The sequence below is a fragment of the Saimiri boliviensis genome, chromosome 6, assembly GCF_048565385.1.
Source record: "Saimiri boliviensis isolate mSaiBol1 chromosome 6, mSaiBol1.pri, whole genome shotgun sequence".
Classification (NCBI taxonomy): Eukaryota; Metazoa; Chordata; class Mammalia; order Primates; family Cebidae; genus Saimiri; species Saimiri boliviensis.
Window position 1 is genome coordinate 75,612,678 of NC_133454.1, and position 21,152 is coordinate 75,633,829.

A 21,152-nucleotide genomic window follows, 5' to 3' on the forward strand; every position below is an offset into this window, starting at 1 on the left:
ATGAAGAACTTGTGTTTATAGTTTATCAACAAGGTTTCCCTATAATGGAGCAAATGAGATTGAATGTAAACTAGTTACTCATATAAATATGTATGTTAAGACAAGATTCTAGCTGGTTAAGAAAACCGTAGTGAAGATTTGGCATTGGATATGATATTTTTTCCTATTAAAATGAAAGTAATGATAATAAATGACACTTGTTCAGCACCTTCTGTTGGCCACACATTGTAGTAGGTACCTTTACTTAAATTCTCACCAGCTTGTAAAGTGTTATTTCCTTTTTGCTTATTAGAAAACTGTAAGGTTCTAGAGGAAAATTGACTCATTCAAAGCAACACTGACAATACAGGGTTAACACAAAGATTGGTTCTCAGTTTCGTGGGTTCCAATGCCTACATTTATTTTAACCACTACGCTTTGCTGCTTTAAAATCCCAAAGATTTTATACCTCTGAAATAGCCTGCCTCTTCAAAGAATACATGAAGGCAGTCATGTGATCTGGCATACATTCTTACCTAAATATTAGGTGAAGATCTGGACAGTGCAAACTGTAGCAGTAACGGTCACACATCTGATCACATCCTGAGTTTCCCCTTAAAGTATTTCTCTTTGGCAAAGATAAGCCTCTAGCTGAAATTGATTGGAACCTTATATCTTTGCTGCCTCTGCCTTTCTAGGAATAAGTTCACAGAGCAGTGTATACAAGACCCATCATGCACACCCCCATTTTGAGGAGTTTATCCCTCTATTTCCTGGAACTTGTAGCATTCACTGACTCTGAGCTGTGATCAGATTAACACCGTCACCGAGCTCCTCTTCTTCAGTTAGTTCCTAAGTCTCTGAAAAGAAAAAAACAATAGTTGATCTTGTTCACCAACATACTTGGGCTTTCTGCTGTGGTTTAATCTTTTAAATCCATTTACATTCCAAAATGGGAACATCTGTGTGGTTAAAAAATGGAGAGGCCTCTTCAAATTTATGTTCTCAGTGACTAACTATGCAGAGTAGCTGATCTGTTAAGAAACAGAAGAGTTTAACATTCCTCCCACCTAACATGTACACACCCAGAGAGAGAAAGATATGGCAAAGAGTTGATTCTTGTTTGATAACTATATTCTAACTCCCCACATTTCCTGGCTTCTTTGTATTGATCATCACAGCATCTCCAGCTTTAAAAATAAGGTGAGTTATATGTGAGACAAATGTTAAATATTTGTGGTTGGACACATGGATATAAACTTCCAGGCAGTGAAGTTCTCATATCCATCTTGAAAACCTTTAGCTAAAATGATTTCTCAACTTTTATCCCAATGATTGCTCCTCTGTTTATTCCCATCACCATGAACCCACATACATACTCTGCATAATTCCTTGTAGTTTAAGTGCCACTTGCTGTGGATTGCTTCTCCGTAGGGGCTGGGGTACTGGAAAGGTCAGATAAGTTAGAGAATAGCATACTTTTTTTTTGGTTTTTCCATAAAAAGACATTAGTAATCACTGCCAGGTAAAGTCAAAGTACTCTTGTAAAATCACTTCTTGCTATTGTGGAATGGTAACATTGAGAGGGATTTGACTATGCTCTTTCTTAGAAATCACCAGGTACTGCAGATGGAATGTGAATAAAGGATTGACCAAGAAGTGGGCTGAAAAAGCTTGGAATTTTCAGTTTCAGAAATAGAATGAAATCCAAAAGAGTTACCATCCACATTTTGGGGAAAGGATAGCTGAAGTATCTTATGAAATTTCAGATGAAGATTGAGCAGATATATGTGAAATGTGAAAATATATTCATAGCTTAGTAAAAGGACTGGAAAAAACTAGAGTAATATTAAGTTCAAAAATAATTACCAAGCACAGGGTCCCAAATTAGAACCTATTCCAACTTAAAGGACAAGGAAAAAAAATGTCCAAGATTACCCGGTGAACTGTGTTTGTTGTTTGTGTCACTAAACAGATAGTCACACCTAATCTCTTCTTATACTCCATAAAAGAGAGAGAGAGAGAGAGAGAGAGAGAGAGAGAGAGAGAGAGTATGTATTCAGGTATATTCCTATAGCCTTTGCTAGAAGAAAATTCTAGTTTGTCTAAAGGCTTATTTGAGCCCTTTCTCACATTCATTGTATTTAATAAGCATTATATATCATTATATATATTCAAAGGTCTTTGGAAATCTTTGGAAATATTTTCCCTTATAATTCTCTTGTCTGTGGGGAATAGACATGATTAGTATTGCTATTTTAGATGAAGCTTTCTAAACGTGATATAGCTAGTAGGTGTTACTGTAGTCTCATTCCTATGTCTCTTCTATCTTGTTCCTCCAGGTAATGTGATACTATGTGGAGGTTTCTGACCATAGAGAATGCCCCATACTTTTGGGCACAACATGGAATCTCCTAATCACACTGACGTCGACCCTTCTGTCTTCTTCCTCCTGGGCATCCCAGGTCTGGAACAATTTCACCTGTGGCTCTCACTCCCTGTGTGCTGCTTAGGCACAGCCACAATTGTGGGAAACATAGCTATTCTAGTTGTTGTTGCCACTGAACCAGTCTTGCACAAGCCTGTGTACCTTTTTCTGTGCATGCTCTCAACCATAGATTTGGCTGCTTCCGTCTCCACCATTCCCAAGCTACTGGCCATCCTCTGGTGTGGAGCCGGACATATATCTGCCTCTGCCTGCCTGGCACAGATGTTCTTCATTCATGCCTTCTGCATGATGGAGTCCACTGTGCTGCTGGCCATGGCCTTTGATCGTTACGTGGCCATCTGCCACCCACTCCACTATGCCACAATCCTCACTGACACCATCATTGCCCTCATAGGGGTGGTAGCTGTGGCACGAGGGTCCCTGCTCATGCTCCCATGTCCTTTTCTCATTGGACGTTTAAACTTTTGCCAAAGCCATGTGATCCCACACACATACTGTGAGCACATGGCTGTGGTGAAGCTGGCCTGTGGAGACACCAGACCTAACCGTGTGTATGGGCTGACAGCTGCACTGTTGGTCATTGGGGTAGACTTGTTCTGCATTGGTCTTTCCTATTCCCTCATTGCACAAGCTGTTTGTCGCCTCTCATCCCATGAAGCTCGGTCCAAGGCCCTAGGGACCTGTGGTTCCCATGTCTGTGTCATCCTCATCTCTTACACACCAGCCCTCTTCTCCTTTTTTGCACACCGCTTTGGCCATCACATTCCACTCCATATTCACATTCTTTTGGCAAATGTTTATCTGCTTTTCCCACCTGCTCTTAATCCTGTGGTATATGGAGTTAAGACCAAAGAGATCCGTGAAAGAGTTGTCAGAGTGTTTCAAAGTGGGCAGGGAAGCAGCATCAAGGCATCTGAGTGACCCTGGAGTATAGAAGAGACTTAATCCAAAATAAAAGAAACTTTTCAAGATAAAGAATCCTCAGTACGTGAGACCAGAAAGAGCTTTTAAGAGGGGGATAATGTCTTCTGCAGAACCTTCTAGATCATTTCCAAGAATGATGAATCACAGAGAAGGGCATTCTTTCTTTCGTTTCAGGGAAGATTCTTGGAACCTGGGTAGCATGCAGATATTGAAAACAACCCACTATGTTCTGGTGGGTTTCTACCCTGCTGCAGTTTAGAAGAGTCCCTGCATAGCCATAGGATCTCTTCTCACTTCCTGACACTTTCCCAATATTCTAGGCATGGATTTCTAATTTTGTGCCTTATGATACAGCAGCTATCTTACCAGCTGAAAGCATCAGAAGACAAGACAATATAGTCACAGTTAAAGAAGTTAGAGCTGCCAAAGTTTTATTGTGCTTTTGCATAAACCCTGTATTTCTCCACTAGAGCTTCAAACCAAGAGGAGAAAAAAGATCCACCAATATCCACAATATTACTTAGTGGCAGAACAGGTGCTTGAAAACTGGCATCCTTTAGTATAAAACAATAGGGCTTCTATGAATGAGGGCACAAGAGAGGTTAGGAATAACGCTTCATTTCTAGACATCTTCTATCTAACTCACAGATACACTTCTGTCTCCAGCCTCTTGAGAACCAGCCTAAGTCTGAATGACCTTGGATATCATCCCTCACAAGCAGTTTCCAAATATTCTTATACATACATACACGCAATGGGAGGACCTTTCAGAAGTCATTGACTTATCCCTTGAACCTGTAAGAAATGGTCACTTACCCAAACCACTCAGAATGGGAATTCTTAACAATTAAATTATTCATTATGTATGAATTCATCTATTATTCATTATGTATGAAACCAGTTACTATACATACTGAGCTTTCTGTCCACTCTCCAGCCCTGTCCATCCCACCAAATAGCTTCAGACAATTTATCAAACACATTCTCTTGACAAATTAGCACTTTCAATTTTGAGTTCACTAATGGTACACGTTTTTTGCTTGTCAACTGTTCAGCATGCCATCCTACCCTGTTAGGTAGAGGGAATATAAAGCTACCTTGTGGACATTCACAGACACTCCCATCCTTGGCAAGTATCAGTCCTGAGGTTGAAAGCCAATGTCCAGCTCTTCAAAGCTCTCAGTCTCTGTCAGGAATATAATTGCTTTATTGGGATACTTCAAATATGTTTGGATAAACAGTGTGCAAATAATGAAATTCAATAAAGTAGGCTGAACACTGTCTATTTTTCAAAGAAAAAATAATCATCACTTTTTATAGGGAGAGTACTAGTATATGGGCTGTCACTGGTTCTAATTTTTTTTATTCTAATCCTCAAATTGAGATATTCTTAATAGATTTTTAAGAATTATATACAATGCCAGATATAGTATGCACCTAAAGTAAAATAAATAAATTATACTAAAAAAGAATTATATACAATTCTAAACAATACAGTTTATCAACTAAATTATTTTTGTGTTCTCCAAATTGACAATCTTTCTGGCACAAAACCCTACAACCCCAACTCTGTAAGAATCTTATACTGTGTCATGGGTTTCTATACTTTGTAGAACGTTTCTAAGGTATATTGTTAAGTGATATATTGTTAAGTGCTTACTATAAGCACTGCTTGTTCATAACTTCTCTCTTTAACTTAAATCTCAATGCTAGATGTGTATGTGTTTAGCTTTTATGGTTTTCAATAATAAGTTTTTATCATGATCAACCCCTTATATACCTCCTGCCACTCATGTTTGTAATATTACATTAGTTTCAATTCCATAAAAAATGAAATGACTAGGAGTAAACTAGCTCCAATTCTAATACTCATATAATCTTTTAATGTGTATAGCCATTATTTCCTCCCTGTTATTTCCTCCTTTCTTGCTATATTTACTTATTACTAATTTCATTTTCTTCTCAAGAAAGCTTCTTATAATATGCCCTTGAAAGCCCAGACCCTCAGTCACTTCTTGTATTTCTTCAGTTTATAACCTGTTTGAATTTACTGGCATCTTTGCCCCAAAGAAAAACAAATGGAAGCCTCTGGAATTCCCCCTCTCCCTTACTAGCCAATATATTAAATAAAATACAATATCATGTTGTGGAGATAAAGGCAGGAGTTAATAACTTCCTTAAATATCAAATGTATACACATGTGGAACTTCACTTCACCAGACTGGCCCTTACGAAAATCATATTGAACTTGAAGATTAGAGTAAATTGCAGTTGCTAGTCCAGATGTATTATCTCTGCTTTATCAGATTAATATGGTCTCAGGTACTTAGTATGCAGACTTGATCTGGTGAATTTATTTTTTATATCTGTCAAAAAGGAGGTTTAGGAAGTATTTGCATTCATTAGCATGGATGACAGTACACATTTATAGTCATTTCTTAGCACTGCATAGACTCTCTTCTCTATTATAATAATACCAAGAGGTCTGAACTGATTGGGCACCCCATAGCATATCACCCTTATCCAAGTACTATGGTAATCAAATCAAACAGAGAAAGAATGGCAAGAAAGTTGTAGGTTTTACTCAGATGCCTGCACTCCAGAGGCTGAATGATAAATCCTATACAGATTCAAAATCCTACCACATTAGCAAACTTTTTAGTAGTACAATATTTTCAGATATGCCAGAGACAACCTACAATAATCAATGAAAGAAGAAAAATAAATTTCAAAAGATACTTAAAAATAGATGAAATTGAAGGCATAATAAAAAATTTTCTAATGACTTTGTTGGTGAGCTCTATCAAAGATTAAGAAATTAGTACTATAAACCTTATCAATCTCTCTCAGAAAAATAGAGAACCCTTCTTATCTCATTTTGTGAGATGAACATATTATGAATACATAATTCTTATAATTACATTGAAATAAAGTGAGATAATGTATTATAAAAATAGAAGCAAATATTCTCAATAAAATATTTAAAAATTAGTTATAGCAACATGTAAAGATGAAAATATCTAATGATCTTGTAGGTTTTATTCTAGGAATATGAGGTTGATTTCAACTTTAAAAATTAACCAATGTAAATTCACCACAGTAACTGAATGAGAATAATTTAAAATGATAATTTCAATAAAGGTAGAAAGTTGATAAAATTCAACAACCATTGCTGATTACATCAAACAAGTAAACACCTCCAGAAAACATTCCAAAAATTTTTTGGAGTTACAGTTACAAACTGTAGTTACAAAAAGAGTTCTTCCACAACCTTGTACCAACAAGGCATCTAATATATCCTACACCTGACATTATTCCTATTGATAATATGCTGAACCCTTTCCATGAACGGGCTTAAAGATTCACTTTCAGCCAGGTGCAGTGGCTCATGCCTGTAATCCCAGCTCTTTGGGAGGCTGAGGCAGGCGGATCATGAAATCAAGAAATCAAGACCATCCTGGCTAATGCGGTGAAACCCTGTCTCTACTAAAAATACAAACAAAATTAGTTGGGTCTTGTAGTGGCACGCGCCTGCCATCCCAGCTACTCAGGAGGCTGAGGCCGGAGAATCGCTTGAACGCAGGAAGCAGAGATTGAACTGAGCTGAGATGGCGCCACTGAACTCCAACCTGGGTGACAGAGCGAGACTCCATCTCAAAAAAAAGATTCACTTTCACCACTTTCTATTTGACGTTATACTGGATTTTATAGCCAGTGTAATAGGCCATAAAAAACAAAGGTATAAATCTTTCAAAAGAAACTAAAAACATTTTTTGCATATAACATAATTATATAGAAAATGCCAAGAAACTATTAGAAACAATAAATGAATTTAGCAAGGTAACAGTGAAGCCTACATTTTAAAATCAATTGTATTTCTATTCAAAAAGCAAATGATTAGAAAAAATAGAATATTCTTTATAACAGCATCAGGAAATATAAAATATAAGAGAACTTTTACAAGTTTGTGAAAAATGTAATTAGAAAATAAAAAACTATTTATCAACATGAGCTTCATCAAGTTCAAATCACTGTTATAAGAATAATACCAACCATTTAGTCTATTCTAAAGAACTGAGTGTTCCGAAAACCTAACCATGTCAATGTTAATGTAGTCTTTTTTTCCATTATTAATTGAAGAAAAATGATGTCCTTTACAAATTTTTTATGATTAGGAAACTAAAGTAAATTAGAAGGCAACAAATCATGACAATAAGGTAGATACCTAATGATTTCTCATCAAAACTGTAGCAAAATTGTCCTTGTTTTATAAGAGGAATAAACAGAAACATTGTCATGGTAAAGAAGAACTCTCAGGTGGAGCTTTTCCAGAGAGTCCCTACCAACTGCCTAGTTAGAGCCAAACACTGAGAAAAAAACTGTGTTGCAGTAAAAGAAGAGTTTAATTATTGCAAGGTAATCTAGCCAGGAGGACAGGAGATATTTTTCAAAGCTGCCTCTCCAAGAATTCAGAGACTAGGGATTTTAAGGATGGTTGGTGGGCAGGGAGTTACAGAATGCGTGCTTCTTATCAGTTGGGGATGAAATCATAGGAGTGTTAAAACTGATCTTCATGCCTTCAGTCAGTTCCTGGGAAGTAGGGGACTCACAAGAACAGTCAAGTCATTTCCTTGATTGGTGATGATACTGTTTGGCGGTGTCTCCCTACCCCAATCTCATCTTCAATTGTAGCTCCCATAATTCCCATGTGTCACAGGAGGGACCCAGTTGGGGGTAATTGAATTGTGAGGTCTGGGTTTCCCCATGCTGTTTTAGTGATAGTGAATAAGTCTCATGAGATCTGATCGTTTTGTAAAAGGGCAGTTCCCCTGCACATGTCCATTCTCTTGCCTGCTGCCATGTAAGCTGTGACTCTGCTCCTCACTCACCTTCTGCCATGATTATGAGGCCTCCCAAGTCATGTGGAACTGTGAGTCAATTAAGTCTCTTTTCTTTATAAATTGCCCAGTCTCAGGTATGTCTTTATTAGTAGCATGAGAATAGACTAATACGGTTGGGGTCATGGGCCACTGGTCCAGTTAGCATCAGTTGGTCCATTTGCAGGCAAAATCTGAAAAATATCTCAAAGACAAGTCTTAGGCTTCACATCAGTGTTTGTGACTGCCAGTTACTATGGAAAAGCAAGCTGGGAAACAATGGCAGGTTAACTATGCCTGTGTCTTAGCAGAAAAGTCCACTTTCACCTCTGCTGTTAATCATAGGTCCTCTTCAATCAGGGTACAAACAAGATGAAATTCTTCCTTGAAAATTGATGTGGATGGTCTGTGCTTCAGGATTCATCTTCAACATCAACTCATTTCTTTTAAAAGTAAGTTATCCCATTCAAAAATGGGCAAAGGATATGAACAGACACTTTACAAAAGAAGACATAAAGGAGGACAACAAACATATGAAAAAATGTTCATCATCACTGGTCATTAGAGAAATGTAAATCAAAACCACATTGAGATACCATCTCACACCAGTTAGAATGGCGATCATTAAAAAATCTGGAGACAACAGATGCTGGAGAGGATGTGGAGAAATAGGAACACTTTTACACTGTTGGTGGGAATGTAAATTAATTCAACCATTGTGGAAGACAGTGTGGCGATTCCTCAATAGCCTAAAAATAGAAATCCCATTTGACCCAGCAATCCCATTACTGGGTATATATCCAAAGGATTATAAATCATTCTACTATAAGGACACATGCACACAAATGTTCATTGCAGCACTGTTTACAATAGCAAAGACCTGGAACTGACCCAAATGCCCATCGATGATAGACTGTACAGGGAAAATGTGGTACATATACACCATGGACTACTACGCAGCCATCAAAAACGATGAGTTCATGTCCTTTGTAGGGACATGGATGAACCTGGAAACCATCATTCTCAGCAAACTGACACAAGAGCAGAAAATCAAACACTGCATGTTCTCACTCATAGCAGGGTGTTGAACAATGAGAACACATGGACACAGGGAGGGGAGTACTACACACTGGGGTCCGTTGGGGGGAAATGGGGGTGGGACAGGGGGTGGGGAGGTGGGAAGAGATAACATGGGGAGAAATGACAGATACAGGTGAGGGGAAGGAAGGTAGCAAACCACACTGCCATGTGTGTACCTATGCAACAATCTTGCATGTTCTTCACATGTACCCCAAAACCTAAAATGCAATTTAAAAAAAAATCACATTGAAAGACACAGAGATTATTAACATAATTAAGTATCTAAATAACCTAAGTGATGATAGCAAGATGAACCAAGGGAAAGAGAAACTTTGAACACACACAGTCAAAAATCAATAAAAGTGACATGATAAATGATGCCACAGAAATATGAAAGATTATTAATGACTATAATGAATATTTCTGCAGGTACAAACTAGCAAACCTAGAAAAAATGGATAAATTCTGCTTAACCTAAGATTCAGTCAAGAAATATTAGAAATACTGATCAGACCAACAACAAGACAACAAGTGGTGCCATTGAATCTTCTAACAAAATATGTCTAGGATCAGACATTCACAACCAAATTCTACCAGACATATGAAGAAGATTTTGTAATAACCCTACTGGCACTGTTTCAAAAAATTGAACAGGAGGCAATCCTCCTTAACTTGTTCTATGATGCCTGTTTCACCCTGATACCAAAGGCTGGTAAGGATGCAACAAAAAAGAAAATGACAGGCCAATATTCCTGATGAGATCAGACACAAAAATCTATGGCGGAATACTAGCAAACCAAATTCAACAGGACATTAAAAAGATAATACACCACAATCATGTGGGTCTTATTCCAGTGGTGCAAATGTAGTTCAACAAATGCGAAGGTGGTTTATCAAATGCATGCCCATATGCTCCTGAGGCCTAGGATATGGGCATAACACAATTTAAAAAAAAACCAAATGATCATTTTAACATATGTCAAAAAAGCTTTTGACAAAATCCATCATCTCTTCATGATAAAAACTCTTAACAAATTAGGCACTGAGGGAACTTACTTCAAAAATAGTAAAAGCCATATGCATCAAACCAACAGTCCACATCACACTGAATGGGGAAAAGTTGAAATAATTTCTCCTAGCAACTGTAACAAGCCAAAGACACTCATGTTCACCACTTCCATTCAACATAATGTTGGAAAGTCTCTCTGAGCAATCAGGGAAAAGAAATAAACAAGAAGCATCCAAATTTAATTTATGAGTAAGTTGTTGAGAGCAAATGCAACAAAAATAAAAATACATGAATGAGACATAATTGAACTAAAAAGCTTCTGCAAAGCAAAAGAAACAATCAACAGAGTAAGCAGACAGCCTACAGAATGACAGAAAAAAATTTGCAAGGTATGCATTCAACAAAGGAATAATATCCATCATCTACAAGGAACTCAAGCAACTCAACAAGAACGCTAATAACCCCATTCAAAAGTGCAAAGGACACAAACAGATGCTTTTCAAAAGAAAACGTACAGGTGGCCAAAAAACATATGAAAAAATACTGAGAACTGATTATCATCTGAGAAATGCAAATTAAAACCACAATAAGATATCATCTTATACCAGTCAGAATGCCTATGGTTAAAATATGTATAAACGACAGATTTTGTCATGGAAAAAACTTATATGCTGTTGGTGGGAATGTAAATTAGTAAACCTTTATGGAAAACAGTATGGAGATTTTTCAAATGAATAAAATTGGAACCACCATTTGATGCAATTCCATTTGATGTATAATTCTGTAATTATACATAGTAATAAGGAAAATAAATTATTACATAAAAAACATATCTGCATTTGTATGATTATCTCAGCACTATTCACAATAGCAAAGATATGGAATCAAATTAAATGTCCGTCAATGGATGACTGGATAAAGAAAATGTAAGATAGGCTGGGCATGGTGGCTCATGCCTATGATGCCAGCACTTTGGGAAGCCAAGGTGGGAAGATCACTTGAAGCTAGGAGTTGGAGACCAGCCTGGCCAACATGGTGAAACCTGTCTCTAATAAAAATACCAAAAAACAAAAGCAAAAAAAAAAAAAAAAAAATAGAGGGGCATGGTGATACAAGCCTGTAATACCAGCTAGCGGGGAGGCTGAGTTCATGGTGAGAGAGTGGGTTGGAAATACACTGGGCAAAGGTTACAAAATTAGTTCCAGCTATTTGGGATTTGGAGGGGAAGGAATTGATTGTGACCAGGAGTTCAAGGCCAACCAGACTTTGTAGCATGGAGAGACCTCCTCTCTAAAAAAATGAATAAAATAAAATAAAATGAAAATGTAGTTATATAAAAAGAATAAATCCAAGAAATTTTTTGTACAGCATCATATCTATAAGTAATAGAAATGTAGTCTATTCTGACACAAGAACAGAAAATCAAACACCACATGTTCTCAGTCATAGGCAGGTGTTGAACAATGAGAACACATGGACACAGTGAGGGGAGCATCACACACTGAGGTCTGTCGGGAGGAACTAGGGGAGGGACAGTGAGGGATGGGGAGTTGGGGAGGGATAACATGGGTAGAAATGCCAGATATAGGTGATGGGGAGGAAGGCAGCAAACCACATTGCCATGTATGTACCTATGCAACGATCCTGCATGTTTTTCACATGTACCCCAAAACCTAAAATGCAATTATTTTTATATATATGTATATATATATATATATATATATATATATATATATATAAAGAAAGAAATGTAGTTTATTCTTGGACAATAAGGAAGATTTCAAGTTAACTCAGTTTCAATGACAACTGAGTTAACATATATGTTAATTAGTTTGATTTAGCTTTTCCACAATGCGAGTGTATTTATATATTTATATATATATAATTTTATATTTCAAAACATTGTGTTGTACATGAAAAACGTCTATAACTTATATGTCAATTTAGAAAGGAATACAAAAAAATCAGTAAGCCTAATAAATTGGGTATTTCTTATGAATATATACTGAGCCTACACACCAGTTGTAGACAATATTTATTCTTCTCAATCACATGTGAAACATTAAACGAATCCAGATTTTATTCTTGTTAATGAGATTACTCAATACCATCAACAAGTTCTGTAAAGAAAAATGAAGAAAAATGCTTCAAGTAAGTACCATACAATGCCTTAAAACCAGTAACGTAAAATTTTAAAATACAGTGTACTTACTAAGGTAGCATAGTTAAATACAATTAGACGACAGTATTTCATCAACTTGGCACATAACTATTGTTATAAATAAATGAGGACCCTAACATGCAACAAAAATCTATTTTGAAAAAAAAGGTAAGAAATGTCATGGAAATTTTATACCCACATTCATTTATCATAGCATTTGTTTTGAAAGGATCTACATTCATAAGATCAAGCTGTCTTACATAAATTATACACATCTAACATGAATTTTTCTACAGTAATTCTGTTTTGAAATGGATTAATTATATAATGTCAAATTAAAATAGCAATATTTATTTTATAATGCAACATGATTTTTGTTAAAACATATATGGTTAATGCATAGCAATATATATATATCATTTTAATTAAGATAAATCTATATCATAACTTTAAGTTTTAGAACTATGGATGCTTTTTAATTTCCTTATAGACACCTTTATGTTTTTTCAAGTTACTCAGCATGTGTTGTTATTACTTTTATCTTTGTAAAATGGATATAAATTATAATCAGTTATTTTTTAGCAATAATAATTATTTTAAATTATTATATAATAATGATGATTATTTCAAGGTTTGTATATTCCTCAAATGTTTTCCTAATTTAATATATAAATGTAATAAGTTTAAAGTTTTGATTACATTTTAGAACACCAAAATATTCATAATTCATTTCTTTCACTTGAAAATCAAAAATTTCATTGAGAAAATAAACTTTTGAACCAGGGGTCATGTGCACATAGTTCCCAGCCTGCTTTGGAAAGCAGAAAGTTCTAAATAAACTTAAATTGAAAGAAATAAAATGATTCATTAATACAAACAAAATTTTTTCAATCTATCAGTTTATGAACGAACAAAACATTCTCTACTTCTGTGCTTTCTATATCTTTCCCACAGGGTAGTGGAAAAGAAGAAAACATTAATTTTCAGTAAGTATTAAATCCCAGTCTTTATTAAAATAACCTGTGTTCATTTTTAATCTCTCACCAACTCATAAACACACTCTAACACACAAACACACATGTATGGGATTATTTGCTTATATATGTATCATTATTTGGACACTAAGAATGGAAAGTTTTTGTTCTTTCTTCTCTTCCCATAGAGGTTAACTTGATTCTCACTCCAGCACCTGTGTTTCTGATATTCTGAAATATCCCCTTGGGACACATAACACATGTTTCTCTTTAAGGCTCAGTTCAATAGTTCAGACATAAAGGAATTTATAGGCTGGTGGCTGTGCATGTATATTAATTCTAGGATTATGATTCTTTTCTTGACCAAGATTCTTAACACCTGGAGTAGTTTATTTACAGATCACTGTTTTGCTATTCAGAAATGAAGGTATTAAAAATACCAAAAAAAAAAAAAAACAGGGGATAGTGATAAGATTTATTTTCCATAGGCATTAAGATAAAGTGAAGAGAGGCTTTGGGTATATCTCACTTGTTTATCATTTTTTCCAGCTCAGTCATTGATTCCATTCACATAGTTGGAAAGAAGAAGTGTTATGTGAGGCTTAGGTTTCTTTTTGAGACAAAGTCTCACTCTGTCTTTGAGACAAAGTCACCCAGGCTGGAGTGCAGTGCATGATCTCAGCTTACTGCAACCTCCACCTACCAGGTTTAAGCAATTCTCCTGTCTCAGCCTCCCAAGTAGTTGGAATTGCAGGCACCTGCCACCAGACCTGGTTAAATTTTGTATTTTAGTTTATTTTCCAAAATCAAGCATTAAAATTTAGTGTAAACTATGATGATTATTATCTGTGTATTTCTCTATTTAAATAGGAATGCTTTTTCACTAGCGGTGGAAGTCAAGTGTGGATTATTTCCACGAGAAGAAGAAATGAGAACTACCCATTACTCTTGCTTTTTACCTGCTCCCCTTTTCTTCCTCCAAATCATAGTATTAATTTTCTTTGGTTATTTCCTGGAAAGACTGAGACATAACTTTTGTTTCATATGTTTGCAGTAGCAAAATCTGATCTACATGGGACAAGCAACACTCATATGAGAAGGTGGGTTTACTAGATTGGAGAGGGTTGTATTAAAGAAAAAAATGTTGCCTGCAGAGTTTAAGAATGAGGTTAAATAGAAGGTAACATGTATTAATATTATCAGTCCAATTATTCTTACCACACCAGAGCATGGTGAAGTCAAATTTCTTTGCAGAAGAAATTAAACGTTGATGTGTAGGAACTATTTTAAATTTGTTTTAGAAAGAAAACTGCACATGTTTATAGTTATTAATAATACTTAGATAGCTATGTAGTTCTTGGAGAGCTTTGCAAGTGTGTGGAAGATGGCGTCTAAATTCCTGTGTAAGCATAAAGCTGGTTTTACTGTCTAAAGTTATGCCTAAAACAACAAAATATAGGAAATATTAATAAAATATTTAACTAGTATTTAGATAAATATGTGCATGTAATCTCAGAAGAAAAGATATTCTATTTTCCATTTAGTAAATATTTATGCTTCCCCTAATTTCTCTACCTACTTCTAACGCATGGATACTTGGTTTATACGCAGTAGAACCATGAATACATACTTGGATATGTGCAGGTTCAATATAGATCTACAAGTATATTTTTCTCCACACAGGTAATTGTTCTTTCTGCACGTAAGTCATGAAGACATTAAAAATAGTATTTTCCATTACTTGAAATAGTCACTTTAACTCCAGGAGAAGCTGCAAAAGTGCATCCTGAACTGCAATTTACAAAGCAATGTATAGCCTAAAACAAGTATTGAGCATCACATTTAAGATACCGTTCAACATATTAAAGTGAGATGGAGGGAGAAAAGAATCGTGACCCTAATGAATAGTTAATACTAAATTTTTATAAATTATTGAAAATGTAGTTTTATAAATGAATTATCACAACTGTCATTGTTAGTTATTTTTGCTTAATAATATATTGTAAAACATCTGAAAAGTGAGGGATGTGTAAGAAATCTGAAAAATAAAATGGTGACTACAAATATAAAATATAGATTCATAGTTTATAAATTCTGTCTGAATGACAGAACCTTGTAATTTTTGCTTTCAAGGAAAAACATTTCATGTATTGAAAAACTATCTTTTATGCTATTTTTCAAAAAAAATAACACAATTCTTAAAATTCCAGAGCTAAAATTTCAGTTTTTGAATCATCCACTTTCCTTAATTAGAAAATTAAAAATTAGTTTACAAGCTGCTATGTAATATAAGTGTAACTTTGAGAAGTCCTCATATTAACGTTGTCCTTCATAATTAACAAAGTGAGAATATGAATTTAAGTGTTTTTCCTTATTTGTGTTATAGAAAAACCTTATCGAACCTAGAAAAACAATAATTTGGTACAATTACCATTAATTACACCTACACAATGTTAAGCGTTTTACCTTCTCAAAGTGATCTTGGCTTGAGTGTTTTTGCTTTGAATTCTTTTTTATACTGTTAATATATCATCTCTAAGCAGGTGTACTGTTTACCTAAAAAAAGCTAAGTTTGTATATATTTTAAACCTCTGTGTATAGTTTTCATTCTGATGAAGTATTATACTGTATATGTAATTTTAAAAAATTAATTGGCATTATTTCAACTTGATGGGATGTTTAAATTATTTTTATCTCCAAAATAAATATATTTGTTCTGCCTTTGTCATCTGATTTTTTTCTTCCCACTTTGCATTCTCTTTGTTTTTCTACTTCATGAGAGAGATTTCTTATTTTATTTCTCTTATCCAGTAATCTTAAGTAAAACTTTCTTTTTTTCCTTCTAGTGGTTTATTTTACATTTTCTAAATAATATTAGGTTGGTGCAAAAGTAATTGTGGCTTTGCCATTACTTTTAACGGTAAAAACCGCCATTATGTTCGCACCAATCTAATAATATTTAGATGATAATTTATTAATTCTCAAAATAAAGTGTGTCTGGTGATTCATTCACTTCTTCAATTATTCATTTATTTATTTGTTTTAAAATTGACATTTATTGAGTATCTAAGAGATTTGTTTTGCTCAGCTCTGAGGATGATTTACCAGACACTGTCCTTACATCAGTGATTTCACTGAATTTTGGAGAATTCCTAAGTATAAATTGATTTTCATAATATCATGAGGTAAATATAATTAAAGAGAATAATTATTTAAACAAACCAATTTCTTACCCCTAATCGTGACTGTTGGTAAGCTACATTGTCTTAAAATAATTTAAAGGATGGGTCACTATCATGTTTAAAGGACATTTGAGATCTCCTGATGATTGTTTTGCTTGCAGAATATGTAGGGATTAGCTACATTTGAGGGGAGTGGGTAAAGGGAGCATCAAAAAAATAGAGGCCTGACTATCACAAAGCTGAGAATGTCAGTGTGATATGAGTAGGAAATAACAAACAGCAACAGAAGAGAAGACTATTCCTACCACTTTGACCTGTCAGAATTCTAATCATGCTCCAGGTCTGGGAGCATCTGTCCTCTTCTCTAGGAGCATCTCCTGAAGCTAGGTTAGACACACGGGTGCTCCTATGACACCTCATATAACTCTAACATTTTTATTTATTATTATTTTTATTATATATATGTATTTAATTGCATTTTAGGTTTGGTGGTACATGTGAAGAACATGCAAGATTGTTGCATAGGTACATACATGGCAATGTGGTTTGCTGCCTTCCTCCCCATCACTTGTATCTGGCATTTCTCCCCATGATATCCCTCCCCATTTTGTAATGACTCAAGGACACATCTTTGAGGAGTATGCCTATTAACAAGTTTAAGCTGTGTTTCTCTACTATTTTCAAAATAAGTTGCCTTTTGAGACATCTGGTCTGTACTCCTGGTGTTACTCAATTTTGCAGAATTTTTATGTGAAACTGTATCTTCTATCAGACAATAATCGTAAGAGAGTTTATTTGATTAATGGGGGGGCAAGATGAATACCTCCTCTGATGGGGCACAAAAGAGAGCTCATTTGGAGACACTAGTGATTCCTAAGGTGTTAATTTTTTAAGCACTGCCAAAATGGCTGCAAGCCTGAGAAGAAAATACAAATATGGGTATCGAGCACTTAAAATGAGGTAGCGTCCCTTAATCTTCTTGGTAATTTAATTTTTGTTATTATAAATTCTAACATACATATGCAATTTTACAATTAATCCAATTACATGTTGATTGATTTTTAAAACCTGCATCTTGCATACCTCACAACCAAATCAAGTAAGAGAATATTACCAGAAACCCACAGGACCCTCTACCACATACTGCCTGTCAGTTATCACTCTCTCTCACTTTGTAAAAATATTTTTCTATTTCTAATAGCACAGAATAATTTGATCCATTTTTGTATTTTATTGAAAGAACACAAAATGTTACCTACTATTTTAAATCTTTCTAAAAAAATTAACACAGATTGTGAGATTAGTCTATGTTAAGCATATAGTCATAGATTGTTAACTCTTATTGTTACATGGTATATCATTGTGGGAATGTACCAAAATTTATTTACCCATTTGATGTTGATGGAAATTTAGTTTTTTTTTTTCAGTTTTAGGCTACTCTACAAATTATGTTGCAATAAGCATTCTAATTGATGTATTCTAGTAAATACATGTACACTGTTGTGTTAGAAATGTAAATGATGGTCATGTGTATGTTTATCATAACGAGATATCCAATGAACAGTTGTTCAAATTTACATGTTTTCCCATAAGAAATGAGAATTCCAGTTATTCTACATCTTTGCCAATGCATTTTTAGTCCTTTTCATTTTAGGTGTCCAGTTTGATAAGTCACTGCATACCAAAAAAAAGTGCTCTGTCATGACAGATACAAATTTTACTTATTTTTCTGATTAATATAAAAGTTTGTGCCTATTTAAATGTTCGTTGGCACTTTTATCCCTCTTTTGAACTTTTTCTTAATGATGTTGTTGAAGTCCTTCAAATATTTTGTGTATGTATGCATTTGGATATCTCCTAGTTTGTGTTGACTGCATACATAAAGAACAAGAAAGGTATCTTGAAAAGTGAAAATACTGAATCAAAACTTCATTGACTTTTTTAAATTTTAAATTTTTGTGGGTACATAGTAGGTGTATATATTTATGAGTGTCTGAGATATTTTGATAGAAGCATACAATGTGCAATAATCCCATTAAAGGGCTGAGCACAATGGCTCACGCCTGTAATGCCAGCACTTAGGGAAACCAAGACAGGTGAATGAGGTCAGGAGTTGGAGACCAAACCTGCCCAATATGGTGAAACCATGTCTTTGCTAAAAATGTAAAAATTAGCCAGGCATGGTGGCATGCACCTGGTATCCCAGCTACTCAGGAGGCTGAGACAGAAGAATTGTTTGAACCTGGGAGGTGAAGGTTGCAGTGAGCCAAGATTACACCACTACACTCCAGCCTGGGCAACAGAGTAAGACACTGTCTTAAAATAATAATGATAATAATAATACGATTAAAGTAAATAGGGGTATCCATCACCTCAAACATTTATCCTTTGTGTTACAGACAACCCAATTATACTCTTTCAGTTATTTAAAAATAAATAATTAAATTATTATTGACTATAGACACCCAATACATTTACTAATTTTTGAGACCCTAAGCTTCATTGAATAATAATTAAAATATCAAAATTCTTCGAACAGTGTCTGAGTACCCCAGAATAAATACCAGACATTCATTAAGAATAAAAATTAAAAAGTCTATATCTCATCTCTTGGATCATCAGTGAGGTAATCAAATCACTCTACTTTAAAATAACATCTATATTGAGTTAAGTATATAGTAGTCGTTAAGTAAGATACACTCATAAAAATACCATTGAAAAGTTAGAATTATATTTGATTATAAATCTGTGAGACTGGGAATATGCCTTTTTACAAATTAATTAATGTTTGACTTGCATCTGTGATGAAAACTTAGACTTCCCAATAAGAACAGTTTATTTAATCAAGGAATTAATCAATCCATAAAAATAAACAGACAAACCAATCTATTCCTTGGCATTCAGAAATTTGGTTGTTGGACCACGAAAATGCATTATGGAATTTTTTAAAGTTGGAGGAGAGGGAGAGAGTAAACATAACCTATATTTTCTCTTGTCTTTTTTTTTTTTTTATTCTAGGAAAACCCACACAAAATTTAAGCGACTTCATAACCTACCAGATTTATCATGCTAACACTGAATACAACAGACCTAATTCCAGCTTCGTTTATTCTGAGTGGAGTCCCAGGACTGGAGGACACACAACTCTGGATTTCCTTCCCATTCTGCTCTATGTATGTTGTGGCTATGGTAGGGAACTGTGGACTCCTCTACCTAATTCGCTATGAGGATGCCCTGCACAAACCCATGTACTACTTCTTGGCCATGCTTTCCTTTACTGACATTGTCATGTGCTCTAGTACAATCCCTAAAGCCCTCTGCATCTTCTGGTTTCATCTCAAGGACATTGGATTTGATGAATGCCTTGTCCAGATGTTCTTCATCCACACCTTCACAGGGATGGAGTCTGGGGTGCTTATGCTTATGGCCCTGGATCGCTATGTGGCCATCTGCTACCCCTTACGCTATTCAACCATCCTCACCAATCCTCTCATCGCAAAGGTTGGGCTTGCCACCTTCCTGAGAGGGGTGCTACTCATTATTCCCTTTACTTTCCTCACCAAGCGCCTGCCCTACTGCAGAGGCAATATACTTCCCCATACCTACTGTGACCACATGTCTGTAGCCAAATTGTCCTGTGGTAATGTCAAGGTCAACGCCATCTATGGTTTGATGGTTGCCCTCCTGATTGGGGGCTTTGACATACTGTGTATCACAGCCTCCTATACCATGATTCTGCGGGCAGTGGTCAGCCTCTCCTCAACAGATGCTAGACAGAAGGCCTTTAATACCTGCAGTGCCCACATTTGTGCCATTGTTTTCTCCTATAGTCCAGCTTTCTTTTCCTTCTTTTCCCACCGCTTTGGGGAACACACAATCCCCGCTTCTTGCCACATCATTGTAGCCAATATTTATCTGCTCCTACCTCCCACTATGAACCCTATTGTCTATGGGGTGAAAACCAAACAGATACGAGACTGTGTCATAAGGATCCTTTCAGGTTCTAAGGATACCAAATCCTACAGCATGTGAATGAACACTTTGCAGGAGTGAGAAGAAAAGGGTAGAATTACTTCCGTTTGCCTCTTATGCAGGAGCTGATAAAATCTTTCTGGAAGTACTACATACACACAAAAAAGGAGTTTGATGGCTGATGCATTCTCAGTAAGTACCTTGGGAATCTCAACATCACTGGCATGTCTACCAACATTTCTATGTATTTGTTACCTTCTCACTCCTGTGAAGGACCAGTTTAATAATTAAACCATATTTCCTTCAACAAAACCTAGTGAGTACATTTTTTTTTGAAAAGACAAACCTAAGTAGAAGGAGATGATCTGAGTCCTCTTTTCAGTATCACTATTTTCAGCTTAACAGCCAGTTGCTACTTTTATCTGGAAAACATGAGCTATGTATTTCTCATAATGATCAAAAACCTCTGTTTCTTCAATGACGTTTTCCTGAAAAAGAATCTAGAGTGTATCCCATGAAGTCATTAACATAATGAGTTTTAAGTC

The 21,152-nt window shown here is 35.3% G+C and overlaps 2 protein-coding genes across 2 annotated transcripts; both read left to right on the forward strand.

The window, feature by feature from the left end:
* The first annotated feature begins 2,359 nt into the window (after positions 1–2,359).
* LOC101031118 (olfactory receptor 52P1) lies at positions 2,360–3,349 on the forward strand. Its single transcript, XM_003923354.1, has one exon. The coding sequence runs from the start codon at positions 2,360–2,362 to the stop codon at positions 3,347–3,349; it is 990 nt and encodes a 329-aa protein (XP_003923403.1).
* Positions 3,350–19,199: 15,850 nt separating this feature from the next.
* On the forward strand, positions 19,200–20,919 carry LOC101030799 (olfactory receptor 52N4). The gene is made up of 2 exons (XM_003923353.3): positions 19,200–19,261; positions 19,654–20,919. The coding sequence occupies exon 2, from the start codon at positions 19,702–19,704 to the stop codon at positions 20,665–20,667; it is 966 nt and encodes a 321-aa protein (XP_003923402.1). The 5' UTR covers positions 19,200–19,261; positions 19,654–19,701; the 3' UTR covers positions 20,668–20,919.
* Positions 20,920–21,152: the final 233 nt, after the last annotated feature.

What these genes read in the sequence shown, in the direction of transcription:
- LOC101031118 (XM_003923354.1), top strand. Translation starts at nt 2,360, where the DNA reads ATGCCCCATACTTTTGGGCACAACATGGAATCTCCTAATCACACTGAC.
- LOC101030799 (XM_003923353.3), top strand. Translation starts at nt 19,702, where the DNA reads ATGCTAACACTGAATACAACAGACCTAATTCCAGCTTCGTTTATTCTG.